We start from the raw sequence: 27647 nt of genomic DNA on the forward strand, positions 1-27647 counted from the left end.
TTTATTTTCTAATCATTAAGGGGAACAATGTGAAATTTGGTGTTCAAGGATGTATTCATGGTTAGAGTGAACAATTTTAGCATGAATTGTTACATTGAATAAATTAAAGTTACTTCACATGTATTTAAAAAAGTAACAATTCAATTTAAATACAGCACATTACCTTTAAAGATGCATTAGGTACCTTCAAAACAGAAAACTTGAGCACCATTTAAAGATAGAGGTTGCTTGGCACACACCCCAAATGGATTAAAGTCCAATGAGTAAAATTCACTTCTCAAGTTAGGTAGTTCCCTTTTTCCGAGCTTCCTGTGGATTCACAGGCAGTCTGGAACCCAGTAAATCACAAGTGCTCAAGAGCCTAGAACCAGCTAGAATCGAAGAATCTTTGGTCGTGCCAAATGAGCCTACCAAATTGCCAGATTGTGAGAGCTAGGTTCAAACCCCAGTTATGCCTTTTTTGAAGGTAAATCCGATGGAATAATATCTCTTACTTATAAAGAAAGAATGTGATTGTATACAATTATATTTCGGAGAGTTCCCTAAGAATTATTGTTTTAAGTATTTTGAACACTGCACACAAAAAAAGTGGTTACTTTACAAGAATGAAAATACACTAAAACCATTTAATTGTGGGAGCGTTTCACATTCAAGTTTATATTTGCTTGAAGAAATATTTCTGGATAAAACTACTCGGCATGAAACCATCAATAGTAAAGGAAAACATAAAATTTCTCTTGAAAAAAATGGGTTGGGACACTAAGATAAACATCATCTACATAAATATGGCATCTACAGGCATATGTATGCTGGAAGTATTCATAAAGATAAATATTTCTTCACTAAAAATATAGATCAAATAACAAATAATTACCAATATCAGGCTGAATTGCTTCTAGGGATTGATATGCTTGAGGATCCCATTTATTCAAGTCTAAATCTTCCAGTACTCCCAAACCAAAATTGTGTCTTCCATTCGTGAAGGTAGGGCCACCATTATCACTTTCATGGTCATCCAGTAAATCTCTATCACATGTTCCTTCTTCTAAGAGCAATGGAATCTCAAACGGAAATTACAACAAAATTATAATTTTCAAACTATTAAAACTTGAAATACAATAGACACAATTAGGGCAGACATTTTTCCAGAATAATGATTATGTATGCAGCATGGTTTTGCACGGATCATACTTTCATTTCAGTTTTTCGGAGATGGCAATTTTAATTTGTTCAACAATGTAAGGGTGGAGCCAGTCTTACATACGCTCGTAAACCTTGCTCATTTTGGATGAAAGCAATAAGTATTAAATTATACTGAGAATTCGTATTTAGTGAAGCTAATGGGCACCTATGCAAACTTGAATAGCACACAAACAATCTTGAAACTACTGACCGGCAAAAGATTGCAATGTGTGAAAATTCCATTAAAACATATATAAACAATACCTCTAAGTCATTTGACAACTGTTGTAGGAAGTCTTCTTGTGGAAATTCAGAGTCTGCATCTGAAAAACATAACAGAAAATTTGTGTATTCGACCGAAAAACATTCAATTATAGGGGCAATAAACTCGCAGAGGTCAACGGTCACGGGTGGGTTACCTGTCAGCATACCCCCTCAATAAAACTACTGGATAAAATGAATGTTTTCACCCGAATTAAAATTACCATCCATATATTCCTCATGAGAATCAACGAAAGTTGACTATTTACTACACATTACGGAAAATAATTTGTAGGCAAGAAATTAAATCCATCCGTTTTTACAACAGACTAGATTGACTTAATATTTATTTACAGTTTAACAAACAATCTGGTAATCTGACTATGGCCCAGGACAAAAATAAAGAAACTCACCCAAGGAAAATGAAATATCGCCGGAAGGGGCAATGTTTTGTGAACCGTACTCCCCGAAGTCAATTACATCCATGGGTAAACTGGAATCATCTTCAGCGTGCTCAGTGATGAGCATGATACACAAAAATACTTAAAACTTCAACGAATAGTATTTCAAGGATACTCCCCAATACCGGATGAGTAATGACACGTCAATTCCTCATATTCAATTCAGACGACATGACTTCTGTTTACACGATCTATCGAAAACACCGATGCCAAGGTGATGCATGTTCATTGCAGTTTTACGGTGTTGCCATATTCTTTCCATTGTTTTTGTTGTTTTGATCGTTTTGTACAACTTTATTTGGAAAAAACGGGAAATGCGTACAAAGGCTCATCATTGATATTCAAGTAATTGATGATTGCTCTATTAAAGGAATCAGTTTGGCATATGGTTACCGCATAATTAATTTTTAGCAGGAAACTTATTTCATGACCCGGCTTCAATTGAATGCATAATCAGTCAGCGCTTATGTATGTAGCCCGCTAGGCATCGGTTGTCTTTCGTCTTGGTCAATCGAAAATTAGTTTCATTATAGTTTTATTCGAAGTAAAATTCCATCGAAGCGTTGAATTGTTTTTTTACCCTTGGTATTGTAATTGTATTGAATGCGAGCCAAAAGAGGCATAATACCATGCCCGTCATTATTGTATCATGTAAGCTAGAATTTTCCTAATACGTTTTTCTTTCATTGTGAGCCATATGATATATTATGTGGAACAATACTCGTAATTATTGCTAATGAGTTAAGCCGATAGTGGGTAAGCCAAGATGGGAGGGCTGGAGATGCCCTCCACATGGGGCACTCGAGTAAATGATAACATACTAGCTCGTGAATAACTTTTGCACTTTTACTTCTCTCTTGTGTTGATAATAGTTGTCAATCGATTATTTTTCTGTTTTGAGTGAATAAAAAATTATTTCGCAGAGTTATAGTCTTCTAAAGTCCTTAAGTTCCAAATAAATAAGGACCTTTCCACTGCCCTTTTATTACCACCTTCTATTTCAGCTCCATACACTCTACCTTCCTCAATGTCCTTTTGAATCCCAATATTATACTTTCTTCTCTCCCCTTGCATAACATTCTCCCCATGAATAATGTACAACACCCATGCCTTTCAATATTGAAAGGTATGGAAAGACTTATCTGTTACTTCCTAAATTAATTCACCTTTACCACTTTGCTCTATTTAAACCATTTTCAAAAGCTACTGACCAGAACGTAAAATAACATGACACTATTCTATGATAGAGAGGAACATAGAATATAATCAGGACATATTTGCCTGTTCCGTAGATTTCGAAAAGGCATTTGATAGAGTGAACTGGGAAAAAACTAATGAGTATCTTGCAGAAAATAGGAATTACTTGGAGGTATAGGAGGCTAATCGACAATCTGTATATGTCTCAGACTGCTCAGGTGCAAGTGGGGGGACAGAGAGTCCAAATGGGCAGTGTTAGGAAGATGAATAAGGCAGCGTTATCCATTGTCACTTAAGCTGTTCAGCGTGTGTGTGGAGAAAATGATGAAAGAGTTAAGTGAGGAAATAGAGATGAAAATGAAAGTCAGTGTAAAATTCATTAAATCAATTAGGTTTGTTGATGACCAAGCTTTAGTTGGTCAGTCAGCTAGGGGGTTGTAAGCATTGCTGAGTGAGTCGGAAATTCAGTGCAATAGTTATGGGATGAGAGTAACTGTAAGTAAAACAAAGGTTATACTTACATAGTGTTCCAGAAATAGAAAGGATAAGCTAAACATTTGAATAGGAGGGAGGGCAAAAACTTGAGGAGATCGAACAGTTTGCATATTTCAGAAGTGTTTTGGGACAAAATGGTCAAATTAGTAGGGACATGAGGAGAAGAATTACATTAGGCAAAGAAGCTTTCAAAAGGAGGAGAGGATTGATGACAGGGACCTTGAGTAAGGATGTTGAGAAAAGGCTTGACAAAACTTTGATATGGAGTGCAGTTATGTACAATGCAGGAACATGGTCATTGAAGCAGGATGACAGGCATAAATTGGTGGTTTTTGAAATGTGAATGTGGAGGATGTGGAAAGTGAAATGGATCGAAAGGAAAACAAACAAGGAAGTGCTAGGTATGGTGGGGGAAGAGAGGGGATTACTGGCAGAAATCATAAAGAGACGGAAAAAATGGATGCAAGCACATTCATTGACAGTGGGATGTTGAAGACTCAAATAGAGGAGATGTTAGGCAAATGAGGGAGGGGAAGGGAATAGGATATTTTTAGGAACAGTTTTCCAAGTTGGGTGGAATAAAGGGAGGATGGAAGTATATGGAGATGAAGAGGGTCTTGTTGTAGAGTAGGATGCTGGGTTGTGTTTTGTTAGGAGAGATAAAATAAGTATTTGGTAGTTGTGTCCATCTATCTTAATTTTTATTATTAACCTATCCTATGGTAGATTATCAAGAACCTATGTTCATTTTTGTTATATTGATTAATAATAACTCAGAAAATGAAGACTTCTGCCTTAATTCCTGCTTCATAATTACTATATATATATATATATATATATATATATATATATATATATATATATATATATATATATATATATATATATATATATATATATATATTGCTATATCTAATCAACTTTTTTAATAATCTCTTTTTTCATATTTTCCCTTGAGCCTGATTCTCCTCGGAGATAATATGATTAGTTGTACCAAATAGATTTGTTGATATTAAAACATAAGGCAAATCAATTAAAAATTTACCACAATATTTCTTCAATAACCCAGGGACTAAGCATTGCTATAGCTAAGAAGATTCTGTATGTCCTGACAGCCTACATGAAAATAAAATTTTTCCATACAAGTACTTTCTACCTCCCTTCATTTGACCTTTAAGACCTACACTCTTAGGCAGAATTTTGGAAGCCAAATTTAAATGTAAACATTTTGAATACTGATAAGTTCCTCTGCTCCTTACTAATGCACCAGGGCTACCTCAAGACAGATTTATTTTTACTTGTATCTTTTATGTTTTTTTGCTGTTCTAATTTGACTACATCAGTAATGTTCTACGTATTCATTTTAATGAATAAAGGAACATGTTAGTATCTAGCATGTTTAATCTTTTTCTCTCTCTGCCTGACTTTCCGAGCATTCTCCTTTCTATCACAGTGTTTAATATTCTATTTCAATACTGTACCAGTCAATATTCCATGCAACCACATTTCCTATCTTCAAATTTCTCCCAACAACTTTCTCTACCATTCCTTGGACAACTTTTTTCCTTCTGTTCCATTTTATTTTCTCCATTCTTCTCTCCATCTACATATTGCCTCATGCCCAAGTTCAGAGCCGTACAAAAATACACTCTAGAGTAATGTTTTCATTGCCATTTCCTTTAAATCTTTTCTTAACATCTCTGTCATCAACTCCTTCCATGTTAAAGCTTCCCTACCTGGTACAGTTCTATATGTTTAGGAATTCCAAAAATCTATACATTTCCAATATTATTGTATGCTAAAATTATGACACTCCTGTAAAAATTTTCTTGAAATCTTTCACTTCCATGACCATCTTTAGTTACCCCAAACAACATTTCTGTTACAGCCCCCTAGCATTATTGCTTTTACACTTTGTTCCCAATGTTTGCCTTATGTATCATTGTCTTCCACTATCCAGTTGAATTCATATTTCAGCATACCTGAGTCTCAATTGTTTTGGTCTACTTTGTTCTCATTATTTATTTACTCAGCTTAATTATGCTCTAATGTTCTTAATTCAGTTATTTGATGTTTTCCTTTCAGTTCTTTCATATGTCTTCTTCTTATATTGACATATTAGAATTGCATTTCTGATGTTCAATCATAGTTTTCTTTTTCCCAAGAGTCTTCACTAGCTTTTCTGCCGTTTGCTGCTGTATCCCATCTTCATAATGTTGTTGATTTCTTTGCAGCAGCTTTTTAACCAACCTTACTTGTTCTACCCTGACTCCTTTGATTTGTGTCCTCAAATTCTTGTAGAGGCCTTCTCACCTTCATTTCTTGGATTCTTGTATCCTATTACTTCTCTATTATGCTATCCCAGATATATCCTTATATGTACTTGATGTTAACTGTTTTAATCATGACTTCTCCTTTGCTTTTTCTGTAGTTTCCTTCTTAATCTTAGGATCTTGGTACATCTTTATTCTGTGCTTCTCTCTTCTATTCTCTCCAATCATTCTGTGAATCTTTCTCCCAAGTGCTTTAATGCCAAAAAATGTTCATATTTAATGACTAATTCAATGTGTTAGACACTTCTTGAAATATGTACCGAGTGTTTTGTACTTTATCAAGAAACCTATTTGCTTAAATTAGAAATTATGCAGCATTTTAAAAAACATTTCCAAAAGATAACTTCGTTGAAAATTTCTTGTCTTATTGTTCCTGTATTGTAATTATGATCATGTTGTATGAAATTCCTCTGCCATTTCCTATTTGCAGCATGTTATTTTGCAGAATGGTAATTTTGCAGGATGCATACCTTTTTAATAGAAAGGTATCCATCAAGGAGAATTAAATTATGAACTACCTTATTGGTTATTTTCAACTGCCAGACTTTTGCAAAACCATTTTACCATATCACAATAGAGTTGGATTATATTTCCCACTAATAAGTAGGGGTTACCAAATCTCTTGTGCATAAAATTATTGTATTTTAGTCAAAATTGAAGAATGTTGAATATAATTTCTTTAAATGATACTGCAATGAGCGTAACATATTTTTAAGAATAATTTCATTCCACTCTTACAAACTTTGGTGGTTTTAATTATCTGCAAAAATGATACTCTCCTTGAAAAATAAGCTAAAATATGGATAAGAAAAATATATCTCTTCAATTGCAAACCAAGATAACAACTGAGAGATTTTCATGCTATGTTCAACTGTCAAAAGTCTGAGTGTTTTAAAATGTTTTTAATTTATTCCAACTCATGATCAAGAGAGGGTAGATATGCTAGAAAATGAAGAAGATAACTATCATGAATTGTGAGCCACTGCAAGTATTTTCCTGCACTCATATTCTGGTAATTGAATTAGGAATAGCAAATGTAGGCATGCTTGGACACAAACTGCATACATTTCCCTTGCACCTATACTGACATATAGTCATTATTGAACAAAAGGCTGAAGGCCCCAATGTCAGGGAGAACTAAGAATTTTTTTTGCTTTTTTATGTCAAATGAAGCTCCTAAGTTCACTTTTTACTCTCTAATAGTAAAGAGAGCACTTAATCTATATCTAAACTGATGATGAAAACTCTCTACTGCAGAATATTATGCTAATGGTGTTATATTTTGAGAAATAATGAGTAATTCCACGATACTACCTTGGATTGAATTCATTTCATTTGTGTCCTAGCCGTACTAATTTTACGTCACTATGCAGTGAAGTATTTCAAACTGTATAATGCTCACAGGTATGAATTTAAAATCAAGAAAGAAAAGACTTTGCACCAAATTGATTTCTATCATTAGCAGAAGTAATTTATCACTCAGAGATAGGATACCAAAAATTACTTAGTAGGACTTACACAAAGTGGTATATTTCTAAGAAATCATTATTTCAGTGCACTGCTTAACATTCTATGTTAAATGCTATATATTTTTCTTGTTTTACTTTCTTTAAGTATTTAATATGCAAACATTCGTCAGATCTAAATTTTTTATATCTTCCTCCATGTTGCTAAAATCCCAATTCAATTCCATTCTCTTTGTACTGGGCTTATCAAACTTTCTTTCAACTATTCTCTAGAGTTTCATATTATTGGAAAAAATATGAACATGAGTTCATTCCTCTAGTTCACTCCACTATGTGTAACTTGACTTATGTTTGTCAAATGTAGTCATGACTTTAACATTAATGAAATATGAAAAAACAACTGAAAGATTCAGAAAATTAACTTTTCATGAAAAAATATGCAACCAAAACCTCCCATGCCCATTTCAATCCTTAAAAAGCATTCTACCATCCCCACCTTTTCTACAACTACTTTTTCTTCCTTCCAATCATTATTGATGAAGAGAGGAAGTTACAAAATCTGAAGTAGGCAGAGGGAGTGGTTGGAGGAAATATTGAACAGTAGTAGTATGTTGGAGACTGTGATGGAAGGGGAACAAAGGGTAAGTAGAGTAGAGGTAGGAAGAAAGTAGGTTTTTGGGCAATGTGAAGTGAGGCAGAAATAGCAAAGAAATGAAGTTAGGAAAGAAAGTGGAAGTTTTCACAATAATTAGAGGTAAATTGTCATTAGGGGCCATCCAGAAACTACCTTTAAATAGGTAGAATACTTTTAATGAATACTTGATAGGGTGGTGATTAGGGTGTTGGTTTAGATGAGATCTGTAACTCTATCACTAAAACTAACAGTAACCTCATTCAGTTCAAGGAATTACTGCCTCAGATAATTTTGCCAAGGCTGGAATTCAGTTTTGGGTATGGCAATTGAACCTCTGAGGCTGAGAAATAGTTCTGAATGCCTCGACAGAAGCAGAAGACTTACTCCAAAGAGGCTATAGTTATGCAGATTGAGCACTTATAGAGCAGAAGTATTCAACCTGAATGACTATTACCTCTTTGGAGTATGTTTCCTGCTTCTGTTGAGGCATCTACATAGGTTGAGCCCTTCTGATCTAGAGCATCAGAAAGCCACGACCTCAAGAAGAGGAACTTCTGCTTCATATATTATGTATGGATGAAAAATATGTATCAATTATTAATCTTAATGCTGAAGTGTCAATGTAAAGCATACATATATGAAAAAGCATGACACATCATGTCCAACCATCCAGAACATAACTGCAATAATGAAATAATTGATTAATAAAAATACTGGCCCATGTGGTGGTTTTTATTTCTGCATAAATGGCATTGATCCAATATGAGTGTAAGAAGGGTTAAATCTCATCTTTGGAGCACCAAGACTTCCACATTTTTTCAAGATATATAAAGTTCAGTGAGGCATTTACTACCGATGTACACATAATTCTTTTGGCGAACAAAATTCTTACATCCACTCTCTTCTTTCAAATTTTTGAGACCTATCAAAAATGAAGTACTGGCTCAATGTCTCTTTCTAGATCATAATATTATTGTATGTATGTAAATATATATATATATATATATATATATATATATATATATATATATATATATATATATATATATATATATATATATATATATATATATATATATATATGTATATATATGTATATATATATTTATTATTATTATTAGGTAATCTACCGGTTAAGGTAGGTTTTCGGATGGACAAAACTACCAAATAAATATTTTGTGACTCCAAACAAAATGCAAATTCCAGTATCCTACTCTACATCAGGTTCCTCTTCATCTCTGAGTACTTCCTTCCTCCCTTCATCCCATCCAAGATCCCTATCCTGTTCCTTCCCTTTCCTTGTTTGCCTGAAATTCTTCCCTCCATTGTAGTCTTCAACATCCCACTGCCGATCAATACGTCTTTCTTCCATTTTTCCTGCCTCCATTTCTCCCAACAAACCCCTCTATTCGCCCACCATACCAAGTACTTCCTCATTTGTTTTCTTCTTGGTCCATTTCACCTTCTCCATTCTTCTCCACATCCACATTTCAAAAGCCTCCAGTCTACGTCTAACCTCCTGCTTCAATTACCACGTTTCTGCGCCGTACATAGCTCCAGATCAAAGTTTTTACGAGTCTTTTCTTAATACCCTTACTCAATGTCCCTGTCATCAACTCCCTCCTCCTTATGAAAGCCTCTTTGCCAAGTTCAATTTTTTTCATTACGTCCCTACTACTTTGACCGTGTTGGTCCAAAACACTTCCGAGATACGTAAACTGTTCTGCATGATCTAGTTTTTGCCCTCCTATTTTAATGTTTAGCTTAGCCTTATTCTTTCTGGACAATCGCATGACCTTTGTTTTTTTATATTGATTTTCATCCTGTATCTATCACACTGAATTTCCAATTTACTCAGCAATGCTTGAAACCCCTTGGCTGACTGACAAACTAAAGCTTGGTCATCAGCAAACCTAACTGATTTTACGAAACCCCACCAACTTTCATTCCTACCTCCAGTTCTTCCCATTCCTCTTTAATCATTTCCTCTACATACAGTTGAACAGCATCGGTGATAATGGGCAACCCTGCTGTACACCTCTTCCTAACACTGCCCATCTGGACTCGTTGTTCCCAATTCTCACCTGAGTAGTCTGAGAAATGTACCGGTTGCGGATTAGCCTCCTTTCCCTTCAATCTATTCCTATTTTCTGCAGAATACTCATTAGTTTTTCCCAATTCACTCTATCAAACGCTTTTTCGAAATCTACGAAACAGGCAAATATGTCCCGATAGTATTCTATTTTCCTCTCGATTAGTGATCTCATTACTGCAATGGCATCACGCGTACCTCTTCCCTATCTGAACTCAAACTGGTCATCCCCTAAGTCATCATTTGCCCTACTCTATCCTTTTGCTTATGATCCTGAGAACAACTTTAGATGTGTGGGATATCAAACTTATTGTCCTGTAGTCCTCACATGATGTAGCCTTTATCTTTTTTGAAATAGGAACTAACACTGATCGCACAAAGTCTTCCCAGATTCCTTCCTCATTGTTACTCTGAATCAGCCCATATGGCCTCTTCCTCCCACATTTTCTTAAGCATTTCAACAGTTCCACGGGAATGTTATCCACCCCCACGGCCTTATTTAATTTCATCTCCCTTAATGCCCTTTCTATTTCATCATCGAATATGTCTGGACCTAAGCTATCTTCCTCTACGTCATGTTCCTTTTCAATGTCTAACTTTGTTGGTCTAAGTTCTTTACTATACAGTTCTTCTATTCATTCCTTCCATCTCTCTTGGATCTTTTCTGCGTCAACTATTATCTTACCCGCTTTATCTCTAACTATTAGCATAGATCTCCCTTTCTTACTTCCCGATAAAGATTTAACTCTCCTGTACAGGGCACCAATTTCACCCTTCCTCTGCAAACTTTCCATATCCTTGCACTGCGTCTTCCACCATGCTTCTTTTGCTTTATTTGTTGCCCGCCTCAATTTACTATTTAACTCTTTGTATTTCATTTTGCCTAAATCTGTGTTTACATTCTTCCATTTTCTCCTCTCATCCGTCTTTGTAATCCTCTCATCCGTGATCCATGGCATCCTAGTCCTTTTTGCATTAATGGTTCCAATAGTGTCTTTTGCGGCTTTCCATAACCCTTTCTTGATACTTTCTCATTTTTCTTCGATAGTACTTGGCTCTTAACCTTCCTCCATGATTTCCTCTACTGCCTGTTGGTACTCTTTCCTTTTCAAACCATTTAATGCTTCTACATTCCATTTTCAACCCGCCGCTCCTGCCTTATCTTTTTGAAACGGACGCTACATTTCATAACAACTAAATTTTGGTCAGAGTCCGCATCCGCTCCCGGGAAGCTGTGCGAATTTATCACACTGTTCCTAAACCTGTGTCTAACCAGGATATAATCTAGCTGATATCTTTCTAAGTCACCTGGCATTTTCCATGTATACCTGCGTCTTTTGTGGTGTCTAAACCAAGTGTTGGTGATGACTAACCCCTGTCTCCTGCAGAACTCAACTACTTTCTCCCCGTGGTCATTCCTTGTGCCTAAACCGTAGTCCCCCACCTCATCACCATCTCTTCCTTTGCCTACCGTCGCATTCCAATCCCACATCACTGTCAAATATTTTCCTGCAGCAACACACTCAGTTATGCCCTCTAACTGATCGTATATCCTATCAACATCTTCTTCCTTATGGTTGCTCGGTGGCATGTATACCTGAATAATAACCAAGTTCATCAGTTCTGCTTTTATCTCTACAAGTAATATTCTCTCTGTTGCCCATTCTATGTTGACTACGCTTCTTCCTACCTCTTCATTTAATACTATGGCAACCCCTCGTTGGCTCTCGTCCCCGCCACTGTATATTATTTTATAATTATCACTCCAGTAATCCCCGCTATCCTTCCATCTCATCTCGCATAAACATAAAATATTTATTTTTCCCCTTCCCATCTCTCGCTTAATATTCTCCAATTTTCCTGTCCTCATCCTTGTCCTAACATTCCACGTTCCTATTCTAACTAATGTGGTCTTCTTCTCCTACGTCTTCTGTCCTGCTGCTGCCAGTTTTCCCATGCAAGGGTTTCGTGGGATGACGACAGCAGAAGCCTTGCCTCCCCCGCTGCCGGGCACGACACACGGCCAATTGGGCTGAGCCCTGTAGTTGCCAGGACTCATATTCTCAGTATCATCGATCATTTTCATCTTAGGAATGAAAATTGAGGTTGTTTCCCGTTGGCTATCTCAATAGTGTTTTTAATGTGACACCATCACTCAATGGCCACCCCACAGGGGTCAGATGCCTATGCAGCTGCCTCACTGAGGAACAGATGCTGTGTGGATTACCTCTCATCTGGCTCCTAATTCGACCTATCCGACCAGCCTGGTGACCCTACTGGGAGCAATTATAATTACTCCTGCCAGGACAGCTCTAGGGGTCATCAGAACTCACAAGCCCTTCCACCATGTCAAGGTTGTAGTCCGGGGAGGGGATATATATATGTAATCACTTGTTAATGTTTTCATTCATATCCAGCCCTCTCATTTTATAATGAATTAGTCTTATTTATTATGCACTTAATGATTTAATTGCATTGGCAGCAAGTTCTAGAAATAGTCAAATACTTCTAATACTAAAGGTAGAATATGTTGGTACTGGAAATGATATCAACTTTTAGATAGGTATGAAATAATATGAAGTTAAATGATGTTTATAACAAACAGTAGGTGTATACTTCCTAAGTTCTTTGACTCTTTGTGACAGCTTAAGATTTCTCCCACATTTGATAAATAACATTAATTTTATTTCAGTAGACTGAGGTAGCAAAATATCTTTATTGTTCATTATTTATTGATCAGGGTTTTGTAATCAGCAAATGACTCTAAAGTTTCACTTTAAATCAGTTTTGGCAAAATTCAAAGAAGAGTCCCCAACAAAAAGAATCTTACCTGTTTTATTTCTTTTTTTGCCCAAGCAAGCAGCTATTAACACCTTTCTTCTTTTCATTAATAATAAAGTCTTTCACATAATAAGAGGCAATTCACATTGAATTTATCTATTAACCAATATTTAACATCTTTAGACATGTCTTATAAACAACACATATAAATTCTTGGCACATTTGGAAAACAATTATCTCAGTTGTAGATTGCTCTTGCAAAAACCGTGAAACAGCATATAATTATTGTATGTACATACTCTTTACACATGCAACTGGATGTAACTAGTTGCTCAATAATGTCACATTCCATAGTTTTAGAACAGAGCCTAAACAGAGATAAATAGGAGAAAGATACAAAGGCAGGGTTAGTGATGATTTTAGTTTGCTGGGCAATATTTTCTCATTATTGACAATTAACAGTTGATTGAGTCTATTTTGATAAAAAGTTGTAACAAAGGCATCTTTTTAAGTAATTGAATTGCTAACATTCCTTGCTACTTAAAATAGATAGCTTATAGAAATAGCAATTCATTTCCACTTTTAAAACTGGCTTTACTGGTGTAACACATAGGAGTAGGTAGTAGTTATATCAGTGACTGATTTTCATTCCATCAAATATTTTTCAACTCATGCTGAATCAACCCAACCACACAGTGGTGTAGTTCTGTGAGACATTAATATTACAATACACAATAGTTTAAAAAGTATATTGGTACATTGTAGCAAGAGTTTCCCCAAGCCAGCATGGGGTTCCCATTCTGTCTTTGTAGTTTTTACTGCTAATAATATCATAGTAAAGGCCTGGGTGCATCATGATAATCACATAATTATTAAAAATTAAATGTACACATGTCTTTTTTCACTAAATTCCATTTCTCTGAACATTATGAACCTTAATTTCTATTGTTAAAGAGTCTGTTTATGCATGTGAGCATGACTTGATCAGCTTACATACTGCCTATTACATTGTTTTCTTTGAAGGTAGGTAAGTTATGTCAAGATTTATAAAAAGTTTTGAATACAAGTTTATTGAAATAGATCAAGTGGGGAATAAGAAGTTATGTTAAAAAAAAACAACTCAAAATTTTTATAGAAACATGCTTGCAAAGGTCAATGAGAATGGCTATTTCATTATTATTTTTGAGCTTTTTTGTTTTTTATTACCATTTTTATCAATTGTATTTCTATCACAATTCACAATTGCAATGTCTCCCAAATAAAGGAGAATTTTTGGTGCCACTGGGTAAGTAAAAGCTTGTAAATGTAGTTTCTTGTAATCCTGTTGTTGGGTTCTCACCTATTGTTTCATGCTAATTTACAGGACATGAAATCATGTATTTATTAAGTGGCATATATGCAATTCATTTGTTATTAAGAATAGGCATTTGTTCGCCAATAGTTAGTGCACCAATATTCTCTGCAGCAATTTGTTTGCCAGTGAATTTTTATCAGCATACACAAATGTTAATAGGCATTGACAAAATCTCCTCTCATGCCATAGGTAATCATTCACATTAATTCTTATATATCCATCTTTGATGCCCCCTCTGTGCTCTGTCACACTAAAACATAATCAATAGTGCATTAAGCTTGCCTTTGTGTGATGAAATAATTTGCTGGGAGTAGGCAATTCAATGCATGCCAGACTAAACATCCCTATCCAATGCTCTCTTTTTTTGTTCTCATAGCCTTATTCTTTACCTTAAGAAACTGTGCAGTTACCAATGTCAATCCTGTGACCTCCATTTGCATATGCTCCTACATTTTACCAGAATTTAAAGCATACTAAATTGCTGCACATTAGAGTTATTTTTTAAATAGATGCAAAAAATATAGATGGATTCTTTTAGAATAGAGCTTAATTTTTTATTTCTCACAATGTTTTTTGACCACAAAATCAATTACTTTGGGCATTCATTGGGTGTGTTATAAAATATGTGAGATTTCATGCAACATTATCTTCACAAACTGAACAAGATTAAAGATTTACAAATGCTCTATCATTTTTCTTAATTATTCATAGAGTACATCTTGGGAAGAAGTATTTGTATTGCCTATGTTTGGAAGTTTTCAAAAAATCTTTCTGTGGTTATGCATTTAAGCAAAACTTTTTCTGAAAATTATTTACAGTATGCATCGGTTGATGCTTAATTTTTATGGGTTTCTAATACTTCATTCTTAAATCTTCAACTCCATTGAGCGCAGCTCAGACTAATGTATGTAACAAATTATTATTTTTAACAGTAGGTAATGTGGTAACAATGTGTAAAAGCACCGGCTCATCATGCAGTAATGTCAGCAATGAAATCTCAGACAAAGGGCCTCACCTTTAATTTATAGTTCTACTGACTATACCCAATTCCATCAATGGACCATTCATAGAAATTGTTTGCAGTCTTCGGCGGAGGGCACACACAGTCCCCTTAGGGGGTTTCCACCTGATGGGGGTGTTCTCCTCCTTCCTGTGTCCGCTGTGGACGCTCCCTTACACCCCTCACGCTTTCCTCCTCTTCTTCCTCCTCCTCGTCGGTCACCCCCACATCCACTCTCTTGAGACGCCCGCCTTCCTCTCCCTCCCAGCACGGCTCGTCCGCTCCCTCCGGGAGGATCACGCACAAGAAAGGCCGACCCGTGAGACCGTCCCTCGGATGTATCGCCACAGGTGCGAACGTCGCGCCGTCTTCCACATATGACCTCAACCTTCGGTGCACGTCCGGGAACTGCTTTCTCAAGGATACGCCCCTCCTCTTTAGGTGCTTTTGCACGTTGCCGTAGGCCTCCTCCCTCTTAACGAGCCCACATCCCTCCGATGGAAGGGCCCTGAGGACTAGGGTCTCCGGGTATTCCATCTCGCGGGTGATGGGACTCCTAGGTCGCAGATCCTCCGCCGCCGCTGTCGCTCCTCCAACACCTTCCCTCGCGGTGAGCGGGGAAGGCAGCGGGTGGTGTCTCCTTGGCGGCGGGGGCGGTGGGGGGTCGCTCGGCCTCGGGTGGTGGTATTGGGGCTCCGGGGCGAGCCGAAACGGCCCCAGTTTAGCGCTCATGCAACGCGACACCACCTTGCGGGACCACTTTCCCGCTCCGGGAGTCTCTGCGGAAGACACGCACACGCAAACCAGCAGCACCAACTTCGAGTCCGGATCGTAGGTCCTGCATAGCTGGACGAGGTCTCGATAGCACTTCTCACCGCAGCCCCCCGTGGGAAGCGGGAGGTCCGCCCAGCCTGCGTAAACCGGCTCGCCCAGCTCGTTGAGGGCGGTGGCAGCGGCGGAACCGGGTTCTCCTGCCACCGGGCTGCGCACCCCGGCCAGGGCAGCGCTCACCGCGGCCGCTGAGAACGCCTCGGCCCTCTCCGGCCCCGGGAAGAAGACCTTAACGCATCCTCGACCCCGAGCGAGGAAACCCTGCCTCGCAACTCTCGAGAGGACGGGGAGGGCGGGCGAGGATGGAGCTGTGGCCGCGGCGGCTACTCTCCGGCACGAGGCCGCTGCCCTGCTCCTCTTGCGGGCGCAATGGCGACGGCGCCGGGCATCGGCCTCTGAGTCGTCCGAAAGTTGTCGTATCTCGAAGGACACCCTGCGGCGGGGGGCGTCGTCCTCCTTGGACGGCCGGAGCATCGGGTCGTCGCCCGCCACGTTGTATGGGGGATTTTGGGGGCCCTCATCGCCGTCGGCGGCGATGGTGGGAGGATTGCGCTCCTCTGATGCGATGGGGGCGGGGAACCCTCCAGCCACCTCCTCGTCCTCCTCACTCGGTGAAGCTGAGAGAAGTGGGAAAAGGGGGGCGAGGACAGGAAGGACCAGGGCGAGGGATTGTAGTGAGGAGGGGGTATAAGGAAGAGGGAAGTACCGGGATTATTCCGGGGATTAGGAAAGAATAAATAGAGGGTCGATGCAGAACAGGGGCCGGGAGGAAGAGTGAAATGGATTTTTTGGGAGGAAAATGGGTCAAAATGGTGAGTGGGAAGCAGAAAGAGAAGAATAGGGGTATTGAAGGAATCAAATGGCATCCAAAGGAAGGATATCGGAGGGGAGGAAAGGTGGAGGAGTGGATGGGATTAATGCTTAGAAAAGTGGTCTTGGCACGAGTGATTGGGTCATGTGTTGCCGCGAGAATAAGTGGTAGCATGCAGAGCTATTGGGTATTGGACGGAAGGTTGTTGAATGGTAATCATTTCAACTGGATCTGCTTTCTCCAACTCAAATATGCAAGCGGGAATACGAAATGTTAGAGCCCCATCTGATGAAGACACTGACACATAATATCACACTATTGTAAATGATTCCTTTGTTGCATCAGCTGAAGGCCTCATTCCAGTCCTTTCCACATTCTGTTCACTTTCATAGAATTTTAGATATGGCATCTTTAATATATAGAGGGTAAAAAACCTTAGTCATGCTCCCCCTTCAGTATTTACATATCTTTGCATGGTCAATTCTCCAGCAACTAGTTGCCAAAACTGCTCTGCATGGCAGCTCTGAGAGAAGTCATTAGGCATGCCAATTTTGACTTTACAAGGTAGCAGGTAAGTACATTCAAAGATCACATCAGCCTTGGCAGTTGAAATTACAACAGCACTACACAGGGGTGAGACTGAAGTAGTTATACAACGAAAGTGAGACGAAGGAAGAGAAAAGCACAAGAAAGAGCAAGAGATACAAGGGGAGAGACAAGAAGAGATCGTAAGTAGCTAAATTGGGGGGGTGGAGAGAGAGGGAGTGAGAGAGAGAGAAAAAAAGACCAAAAAAAGAGAGAAAGAAAGAGAGACAGTGAATTAGTGGGAACTGAGAGGGGATTAGACGTTCAAAAAGGATGACACATTTATGGTATTATACAAGTGATTGTATACCTGCATGCGTGTTAATATGAGTAACAACAAACATAGCTGTGCTGGAAAAGTTAGCAGAAATACTCAAGGAGGAAGCTCTTGGAGCAGCATGAGATAAAATGTTGGAAAACACAGATTGCCAAGGATTTGAAGATATGAAAGATAGATGAGAGGAAGGGAATCAATGCACAGATGATACAGTGATTGTGAGCATGGTTGTGACTATGTCATCTATGGTGGAAGGTAGAAATGTACCCATTGACTTCATTCTTCTGACGTAGACTTTTTAACGGCTCCTTCAGTACTATTAAAATACTTAAACCTGAAATTCAAGCATTAGTCAAGCCAGATCTTTTAATAGTTATTTTGTTAAATTACATTTTTCATGAATTTTGAAATAATTGTTTCAGAAAGTTCTGGAGTATTTCACACACTCTCCCTACCCTCCCCTTGTTGAACTCTAGTCTCACAAAGGCACCAAAGTACTATTCCCTTTAGTGCACAAAGAAAAGTATTCTGAAACAGTCTTCCATTAATTCCCCCATAGAATTAACCTCCCAAGTGTTACTTAAGAGTAGAAATGGTTTCCTAAATTTGCCAACAAGATAACTGTAGCCAGAAGATATGAGACGGGCAATATCTGCCACCACCTGAGAATGGTATCAGCAGTGAGATGGGTGATGAGAAGTGTGAATAAGGGGTAACATTACTGTGGAGTGATGATCAAAATTAAAAGAAGTTGATGCATATAACAGATAAAAAATTTGGATCCAATTCTTATAATAATAGGTACCATTCACATTCTACAATTTGAAAAGTCCTCATGGGAAAGTTTGCAGATCATTAAAATCAACTTACAAAATTAAGTTTCTATTAATGCAATTGAATATTTAAAATAGGGCTCATGCATGCTTCTCTTGAAGTGAAATGAATACACAGGGAAAACAATATCTAATAAGTAAACAGGTTCAACAGCAAAAGCTTTGACTTATGTAAACAAGTACATGTTAACTAAAATAATGCCATAATAGACAGACAGTATCAATTGAAATGTTAAATTTTTTTTTTCAAGATCTGAAGAAAGAAAGTCATATTGATTGTTAAAACAGTTTCCTATACTACTGCGACATAAATTAATTGCTTCAGGCATGACGTCTAGTAGTCAAATATCTAAGCACCTAGAGGTGAACAAATGTATTTTTTAATAAAAGCAAAACTGTACTTAAAAAAAAAATTTCTTTTGAATCAGTCTTCATTTCACTTAGCTTGGCATTGGGGCCATTGGATTTTTTTATTCCTCTGATATCATATGTTTCATCCCCCAAACCCTTTCATATCTGTTTTAATTTTTGGTATTCAGCTATTGGATCAAAGATCCTTTTTACAATTCATTGTGTCTGCACTTTGAAGGAATCTCTACATACTGTCTTATACAATTTGTAGTTATCTGGAAGGTCCCATAGAAGTCACCTAACTGCTATGATCCTTAACTCTATTTTCTGAGGTTATTAGAACTAGGCAGGAATAAGGAATAATAAGAGAGAGGTGGGAAGGAAATCCAGTTGATCATCTGACCATACAATTGATGAAAGAACCTAAAGCATGATAGCCCATCTGACTGAGGATGTATAAAGCAACGGTTTCAAACATTGGGCTGACCTTTGGGCATGTTAATTGCTACAAGTTTTTTAAACAAATAGGAATTGAACTTATGCCCAAAGGATCAAAGGTTCATTGATATGCATAGATGTAAAAGCCTATCACTGTTGATGGTAATGCTAATAAAGATGTAAATTGTAAAAATAAGTTATTCTGCCTGTAGAATCGCATCATGAAACTTTACATGGCAAGGCCACATAGGAGTCTAACAAAGTGGAGAAGCATGATTCAAATTTAATGCAGGATGCCACATAGTGTCATAACACCAGCTAGATGGTTTTAGTTTCATGAAAGTTTTGAGTGCACACTCAAACACAATGATAAATTGATAATGATTAGTATGAAATAGTCTTTGAATTTTGTTTATTATGTACACCATTCCTTGACACCTGATCATTGCATTTACAATAATCATTACTAGGGTCCTTTGATCTACAAATCATATGGTACTAAAAGTGTGCTTTATTTTGAATTTATCTGATTTTTAATAATTTCATTCACTTCACATGGATGATAGGTATGCTCTACATAGAAATAAGGATAAATATTATGAGCCCTTACTCCAAAGTATTTGAATGAGAAGAGATTGTCAAATGAATGACACAATCCCCTGTATATTCAAGCACCATTCTGACCATGCAGTAATAATGCATGTATATCATAAATCTTGGATTGATTAGGGTGCTTTGTGACCATAAATTGATTCAAAACGAGAATAATAATAGTTGTACAAATTTTTACAGGTGAAATTTCCTAATGCAAATGTTACTTAATTCAACTTTTGAGCTTAACTTCATGGAGAGTCATACAGTAGACTCCAATCTTAGTTTGAAAAAACTTTGTATGACTCCACGTAGAAAAATATAGTTATTTTGTGAAGGCAGCACAATGCTTCAATAAATATACTAATGCAACAACACTAACATAAGTTATACTTCAAGGTCACACACCAATAATTTATTTGAAACCTTGGAGAGCGTGGATCAGCAGCAATATCCATACAGGCTAATTGACTACAGAAATGTGAATAATTTTAACAAATTCGTACCCAGCACATGCCACTTATTTATTTTCCTGAATTTAATTTTTTAATATAAATTTAGGAAATATACGTAATTAGGTAAATACATATTATCTAATATCCAAATTTGAAATATATTGCAGTGGCAAGTGCCCTTACTAACCCCAAGAGAAAATTCTCAAAAACAAATCCAAAAATATGTACAGATGCCTCTTATAGGAGAGCTATTGCAAAAATGCTCTTTTCACTTTCATTTGCTTTTTAATCAGATTCTTCTAATAAAATTGGCATCTTGCGAAGGGTGAGGAATATGAGTGAGAGAGGGCAATGAACTGCAGACTCAAAACTTTACTGTAATCACTACATGATATAAAAAATAAATGAATATAATTTGCTAAACAAAATACTTGAATATTTGAATTAAAAATTTATTTTAATATTGAAGTAATGGATGTTAGGGTGAGATCTAAAATATTTTGAATGAAGATCATGGATGTATACATTTATCAATAACTGGTTTTCCAGTTGAATTGCAATTATTAATGTAGCAAAAAGAGATTGTGAAACTAATTAATGGTCTTAACAAAAGAAAATATATTCATCTTAAAAAAACAAATATGCGATAGCGAATTACTTAGTTATCTAAAGTAAGCTTTGCAGTCTACCATTCACAATTTTTCATTCCTAACAGATAATAAATCAAAAATGTCTAAGCAATAAAAATAATGACATTACACAATCAAAAATAAATAAGTAATCTACAGTTGACTCCATCAGTGATATCTCAATTATATTATTTTTTTCTACCGGAAAAAAAGATTTAATCGAACAATCTTGCAAGCATATTCATCAAGTTTGAAGTCAAGAGTAGCCTACTGCTTCTACAGTGGGATAACAAGGCTAATTAGTATGCACTTTTACTTCTACTCAATAATCATGAGCATACACATGTTAATCTGCAGTGCATTGGGAATAATAAAACCTGTCGCGAGCGATGAGTTAGGCGCCCTCTCTCTCTCTGACTCTCATCCAATTCGAACCTTCCTGGCGGAAACTTACGCGCTCCTCCTACCTGCCTGCTCCTCATCCTCATCCTCTCCTCCTGCTCCCTTTGTGGAGGTGACCAAATCTTCCACAGCACTCTCCACTTGCACCGGTGGATTCGGGACACTCTTCACCTTGGCGTTCTCGCCCTGAGCAGCAATGGCGCTCCATGAAAGGTGAGTCTGCGATGTGGGCGACGTGGGTGAAATGGCCCGAGACTGATTCCTTGCCCTCCGTTGGTGAGAAGGATTCCTTCGGCGTGCTTCTCCTGTGATAGTGCGTATAACTGGCTGCAGAGAGAAAGGGAAAGCACTTCAGGGATAGCCTCGGAGTTTTTCAACAGCTACCACATGGGGTCAAAATCCACCCCACATATAGTGATCCATAGAAAAATTTGGGGATTTTCAGAACTCAACTTTGGAACTGATGTGCCCCTGGGAATGTAATCATTAATTATATGTCATTGTTTGGAATTAACTTTATCTATGTGGAAGTGGCAATGAAATTGGCTCGCTGGGAAATGTACTTGCTAGACAATTCAAAGTTTGTGTTAAAACCAACTCCAGTAATGAATTTCTGCCATCTAGTAATGAAATTTGCTTGGTTAAGTGTAACTAATGAAAATATTTCCACCATTAAAGCACAATAATTTGTACTATTCTACTTATTATATAATTGATACCAAAAATCGGCTGATATTTCATAAGAATGAATAATATTCACAGCAAGGGCAAAAAATCCCTGTACAAATGCATCGAAAGTTGAAAATTGCACTTTGTAAGTTATTTCATCAGAAAAAAGTCCTAGTGGAATAATTTGACACATATTTTCCATAAATAATGTAACGAAAAATAGCGATAGAGCAATTCAGTCTTCTTGTGCATTGCCAAATAGCTGTTTTTCGTACATTTATATGTGCATTGATATTTAACTGAACATTATTATATGCATTGAATATTTATATAAATTAAAGTAAAGAAAGACTTTCCACTGCAAAGTAGGTAGGTTTATACTCTTCACCCATCCAAATATATGTATTAATGATCCAACGAAACTTTTATTACCTTGAATTTCATGAGGTACTTTTAAGTTCAAGAAATATGGTAGGAATTTTTATGTAAAGTTGAGTAACTTCAAAAATTTCAATTAGCCACTCATGAAACACAAATTACTGGTCGAATACCAATGGGTCCTGCTAAGAGAAACGGCAGGTCTCTTAAGGTAATTAATACTTCTACTATACTGTGTTAACTATTTACGACATAATTCTCCGAATGCCTTTCGCGTAAAGTAAGGCAACATCTTGGCTCGTGCCTGTAGCATATACCATAGTATTTTTCTGGCCGATGGCTGTGTCAAGTCGGGAGAGAATGAATTCAAAGAACTCATTCAGTCCACCAATCTTCTAGGCCATTTACTTCAAAGAGTTTCTATAACCTTAAAAAATTTCACCCGCTTTTTAATACTTTCGTTGGAACGAAATACTGGATGGAAAGATGTTTCGATTTGGTAACCTTCATCAGACTTCAAGGAATATTTCATGTTCTCATCTCTAATTTTTGGTGATTATCTTGAAAAAGGTGAACAGGAATTACACGCGCGAATACAATAAAATATTTACAGAATTCTCACAAGGAACACGTCGTGTACTCGTGATGCCTACGGTCTAAAATTTAGTTATAAAATACGGAAACATTTTAAATTTCATTTATTTTATCGAGGTAACAACCGATGGGTTTAAATCAAAGAGTATTTTAGCATATATGTATGTATGGTAACCTGGTTGTGGATTTCAATGCCACGTGACCTCAACCGTCGGAGAAGCCTAACGAAAGGTAAGAACGGCTTACCGGAGGCTTCTGTGGCAGTGGAGGAGGAGTCGCCGGCGGCGGCTCTTGGGGCAGCAGCTGACGGTGCTCTGCAGCGTTGATGGCTGGCATTTGTGGCGGAGGTGGCGGTGGTGGTGGAGGAAGCACCGGCGCCGGCGCCGTTCTCATCTGCAGGATCTGGGGGTGCTTGAGGGGGGAGGCGGGGGAAGCCGGGGAGGCGGGAGACCGCGACGACGAGGCGGGGGGCAGGCCCAGAAGTGAGTCCAGGACGTCCTCCAGCGTTGCGTCCGGGTTGGGAGGCGCGGACCTGCACGTCTCCAGCTCCAGCCTGACGGCTGCCCTCCGCGCGGCTGCCTCCAGCAGAGCCCCGGATGGCATGATGGAACTCTCGTCGAGGTCCCGAACTGGTCCTGGGAGCGGATGGAGGAAAAACGGGGAATGTGCGTGAATTTTTACGGTCAGCCCAGTACGCCTCTTCGCGTGCATTGCAAAATCATTTAAGTGAATATCAAGTGAAACAAGCATTAATTATTAAATTTCGAACTTCCTCGTCAAAGTCACGCAAAACTCAGGCATTTCGTGCCTTTCGTTGATAATCGACGTGAATGACGTCGTAATGGTCGCAAGCATTATTAGGTCATAGATAAGTTTTAATTCCATTGCGGATGACTCCGTTTAAAGTTACTGTTGCGGCATCTCCCGCAGTTTCCTTGAAATCCATTATTATGCTTCCAAAGGAGGAATAATTACATTCATGCCCATGGCCAGCGACGTCTGATTAAGAGAACCTGGATCACCAGTGACGATTACTTTTAGAAAATTTTAACTAGTAATTGTTAATTTTTTATCTCAATCTCGCGCGAGACATTCAAAATCAGTTTTGATGCAGTTGTTTCCAACACTTGAAAACCGAGCACCATCGAAATTAGAGATAGAATGGAAAGCCGTATAAAAACAGGCGGTTTCATTTTGGTGAAACTCGATTGACGATGCTAGCAAATGACAAGCCACAAAAGAAAAAAATTTTATGGCCAACGATGGTCTGATGGGAGAGGATAGATCTCTCTTCAGACTAAACCCAAAGGCGCGTAGAGGGTAGGAGCCCAGTTCGTTTCCCTGCGACGCTTGCGGTTACCCAAGTAGATCTGTTTCTCGAAACATTGCACAGCTTGAGTCAATTTGAGGGTGGCCAAAGCCAACCGGAATACAGGGCTACCAAACCCAGAGTCAATGTTTATGAAAAGAGTTTTTCCGCACTTTAATTCCGTGTCAAGAACGATATGATTGCGCTAACAGACTCAAAGTTGCCTCAAAGGTAGGGCTTATGAGGGCCACTATTGGTCCCTTATTCGGTCATGAGATTATGAAACAGAACGATCTCATAAGAGATGGTTTCGTATTAACAATAATAAAGTTCTCTAATACAAGTATTGCTCGCTGAATCTTTCAATTTTTTATGAGGTCGTTAGATCCAATGAGCAATATTATTTTAAGGGTATTAAATATTCTCCAAGCATAAAATGGAGAACCACTGCATTCCACAAAAGGTATAACACTGTCCTGAATCACGAGAGTGATTAAGGCAGCATGCTTAAATAAATAAACTTAGCAATAAACAATTTTTTAAAAGGTTTTAATAAAAGCACGGAACTGATGGTACAGTAAAGTTAACATATTCACTTCTCTTATACTTCAGATCATTCCGGGACCGGGAGAAAGATGGTGGCACATAGCTATAAAATTATATATATATATATATATATATATATATATCTCGCTATCTTTTAGATACCCAGGTATAAATCAAAAATCGGCCTTGATAGCAAAGTTTGACCTAGATTTTTAATTTTGATACACATTTTACCAAGCTGAAATCATCGCACGATGAGCCTATAGAGTAGGTAAGTTAAAAAGTAGATTGTTGACTTAACGAAATTGAATAGCTTGGAAAGTTAATTTAGAAAAACTACGAGGGGCACTGGAACGAGGGAAAGATACCTGTTGCATTGGACAGGGGTGGCTTAAGTCATGACGCGAGAAGAAAAAGGATCAAGGCGTTTTCTCCACCCATTCCATCAGTCTTGTCACTAGAGACATTTTTTAGGACTTTGCACGTCATTATGCAACCGCGCACTCGATGAATAATGTCTCCTAGAGAGGAATTTTGCTTCCATGTAGTCATCATAGAAAAACTAGAGTCACAATGAATAAGAGTTTGCTGAGGAATTAGGAATTTTTATTTTCCACAACCTTCCTTGGGGTGGAAAACTTTTCATGGTCTTTGATGAACACATCTGTGCTTTCACTTTGTTTGACTTTTCACTCATTTTTCTAAACCCGAGATTGCTGTATTTTACCTTCTTTGGAACATTTAATCTCACCTCTTCACCGTCATTTCTTGTCTGATTCATTAGCTGGGTCTTATCTGCTAAGTTATTGGCAAAGTTTGTTTTCTCCCCTCTACATCCGTCTCCTTCCAAGTTGAACTACGGCATTCATATCTAGTCCTAACGGATATTTTTCCACGAAGAGTTTCTGCTTATAATATTTGCTTCCCGCACTTGAAGATCTGTAACGACTTAGAAATAAAATACTTTGAACACTTCTATGAAATTTTTACTACCATAATTTTTCGTAATTTCATCAACTTGAACGTAACAGTTTTCCATTCATAGTCACCAAAAGTTAACCAAATGCACATTTTGCCTCATTTTTCTCTGGTAAGCCATTTAAGGAATATTTACATTCATGATTTCCTGGTTTATTTAGTATGATGCAGATAGAATATGTAAATTACTCTTCTCTGTGTCAAAAATGATATAAAAAAACATATTCAAACTCCCCGGTTCTATCATTTTAAATCTTAAAATAAGCTAATCCGACAAATAATGTTCTTTTGATACTGAATTTACGCACGCATAGTGTCGCAGACCCATCGAAGAAACGATAGGGTACTATAATAAATACCCTGGTACCATTACATAAAATGCAAGTACGATTATATAAAAAGAAAAACGGCATAATGTATAAATAATTCGTAAAATGTGTAAACAAGAGGTAGATTGAAAAAGTTTTTAGGGTGTTTTTTTGTAAATCCCTGACTTATCTCGTTTCTACACACATGCAGCAGCCTCAAGCCTCCGAAAGTTTCATCTTTCTATAATGTCACCGTAGTTGTAATGAAAGCCGAACATAGCGGCTTTCCTCGCTTCAAAAGCAAATAATTTCTCTAATTATCGTCAGCGGCAGTAAATCAATCAGAAGATTGACTTCCTGAATCCCTTTGTTTAGTTCTCTTCTCAGCTAGTCGCGTCATACCCCCACCGCTTCCCATCCCATAGTCCCATCACTTGCCGTATCTTATTATATATCTCGTACCTTTGATGCATGCCAATACCATTCATATGGCGAATGCAAACTGCTTGAGAAAAAAATGGTGGTAAAGGTTTGGCATATTCATTTTTTGCTCAAATACTGATACTATGAACTTCTTTTTTGGTTCGAAGTTTTATTCCCAGGTTTTTTAGAATCGTTAGTTTCGAAGTACTCTCCGTGTAGTAGATACTGTGTAAAAGTGTGAGGATAAAAGTGTATGTAGATTGGAAAAATTACTATTAATAATGAATGGCCACCTCCAACCTATTTTTTAGGCCCCAGGTCAATTTAAAAGTATTTGTAGTTTAATGATACATAACGTTCAAATGACAATGTCATGGTTTGTATAAATGGTATCGGGAAAAATAGATTTATTTCAGATATTTCCACAATGCCTCAAAATTCCTCAAAGAACATCCCTTGAGCATCGACGCACTTTTGCCCGCGGCTTTTCCACTACTCAAAGGTTCCCTGGTGGGCGGTTCCGATAGGTCCTTATGGGTACGCGGGCAATTTTCTTTGACGGCATTTAAGGTTCCATGGTGTTGTCCTTTGAGGGAGAATTTCAATCTTTGGGAATTAGAAATTGTATGCTTGTATCAAGTCGGGACTGTAAGGAAGTTGGAGAGTCGTCGCGACGGTGTAGCAGAAGGTCTTTGCAAGCAGACACTCGACTCTGCTCTTAGTCGTTCGTCAAGACCTTCGGGACCAGTTTAGCGCAGATCTTTCGCATCGTCGCAAATTTTCATTGATAATAGTTTTCGTAATCTTATCAATAATAATAATAATCTTATCAGTGCCATTTCAATCTGCGATCGTGCGCTCATTTAACCGACGCTCTGAATTCAGCACTTCACGAACACGTCAGAAATAAATTGTTACCGACACTTTTTATTCATACAGACCTTGTAAACTACATTTATGTCGCGATATTTAATTCTTATCGC

At 37.7% G+C, this 27647-nt stretch overlaps 2 protein-coding genes across 4 annotated transcripts in view; both read right to left on the reverse strand.

Annotated features, from left to right (window-relative positions):
* The window catches only part of Atf6 (bZIP_ATF6 domain-containing protein ATf6), a 28275-nt gene extending 26215 nt beyond the window's left edge, over nt 1–2060 (reverse strand). The window contains exons 1-3 of the mRNA XM_071591283.1: nt 1857–2060; nt 1447–1505; nt 875–1061 (exon numbers count right to left, since the gene is read on the reverse strand). Of these exons, the coding sequence (XP_071447384.1) occupies nt 875–1061; nt 1447–1505; nt 1857–1971 (361 nt within the window). The 5' untranslated portion in view covers nt 1972–2060. The remainder of the gene's footprint in view (nt 1–874; nt 1062–1446; nt 1506–1856) is intronic.
* A 10982-nt stretch (nt 2061–13042) lies between these two features.
* The window catches only part of LOC139693139 (proline-rich protein 12-like), a 144111-nt gene continuing 129506 nt past the window's right edge, over nt 13043–27647 (reverse strand). For all 3 annotated transcript variants that reach the window (XM_071591288.1, XM_071591289.1, XM_071591286.1), the window contains 3 exons: nt 23347–23735; nt 21525–21786; nt 13043–16704 (listed from right to left, as the gene is read on the reverse strand). In XM_071591288.1, coding sequence (XP_071447389.1) covers nt 15368–16704; nt 21525–21786; nt 23347–23735 — 1988 coding nt within the window. In that variant the 3' untranslated portion in view covers nt 13043–15367. The remainder of the gene's footprint in view (nt 16705–21524; nt 21787–23346; nt 23736–27647) is intronic.

This window comes from Hetaerina americana, unplaced genomic scaffold (genome assembly GCF_022747635.1).
Source record: "Hetaerina americana unplaced genomic scaffold, ioHetAmer1.1.p SCAF_1, whole genome shotgun sequence".
NCBI lineage: Eukaryota > Metazoa > Arthropoda > Insecta > Odonata > Calopterygidae > Hetaerina > Hetaerina americana.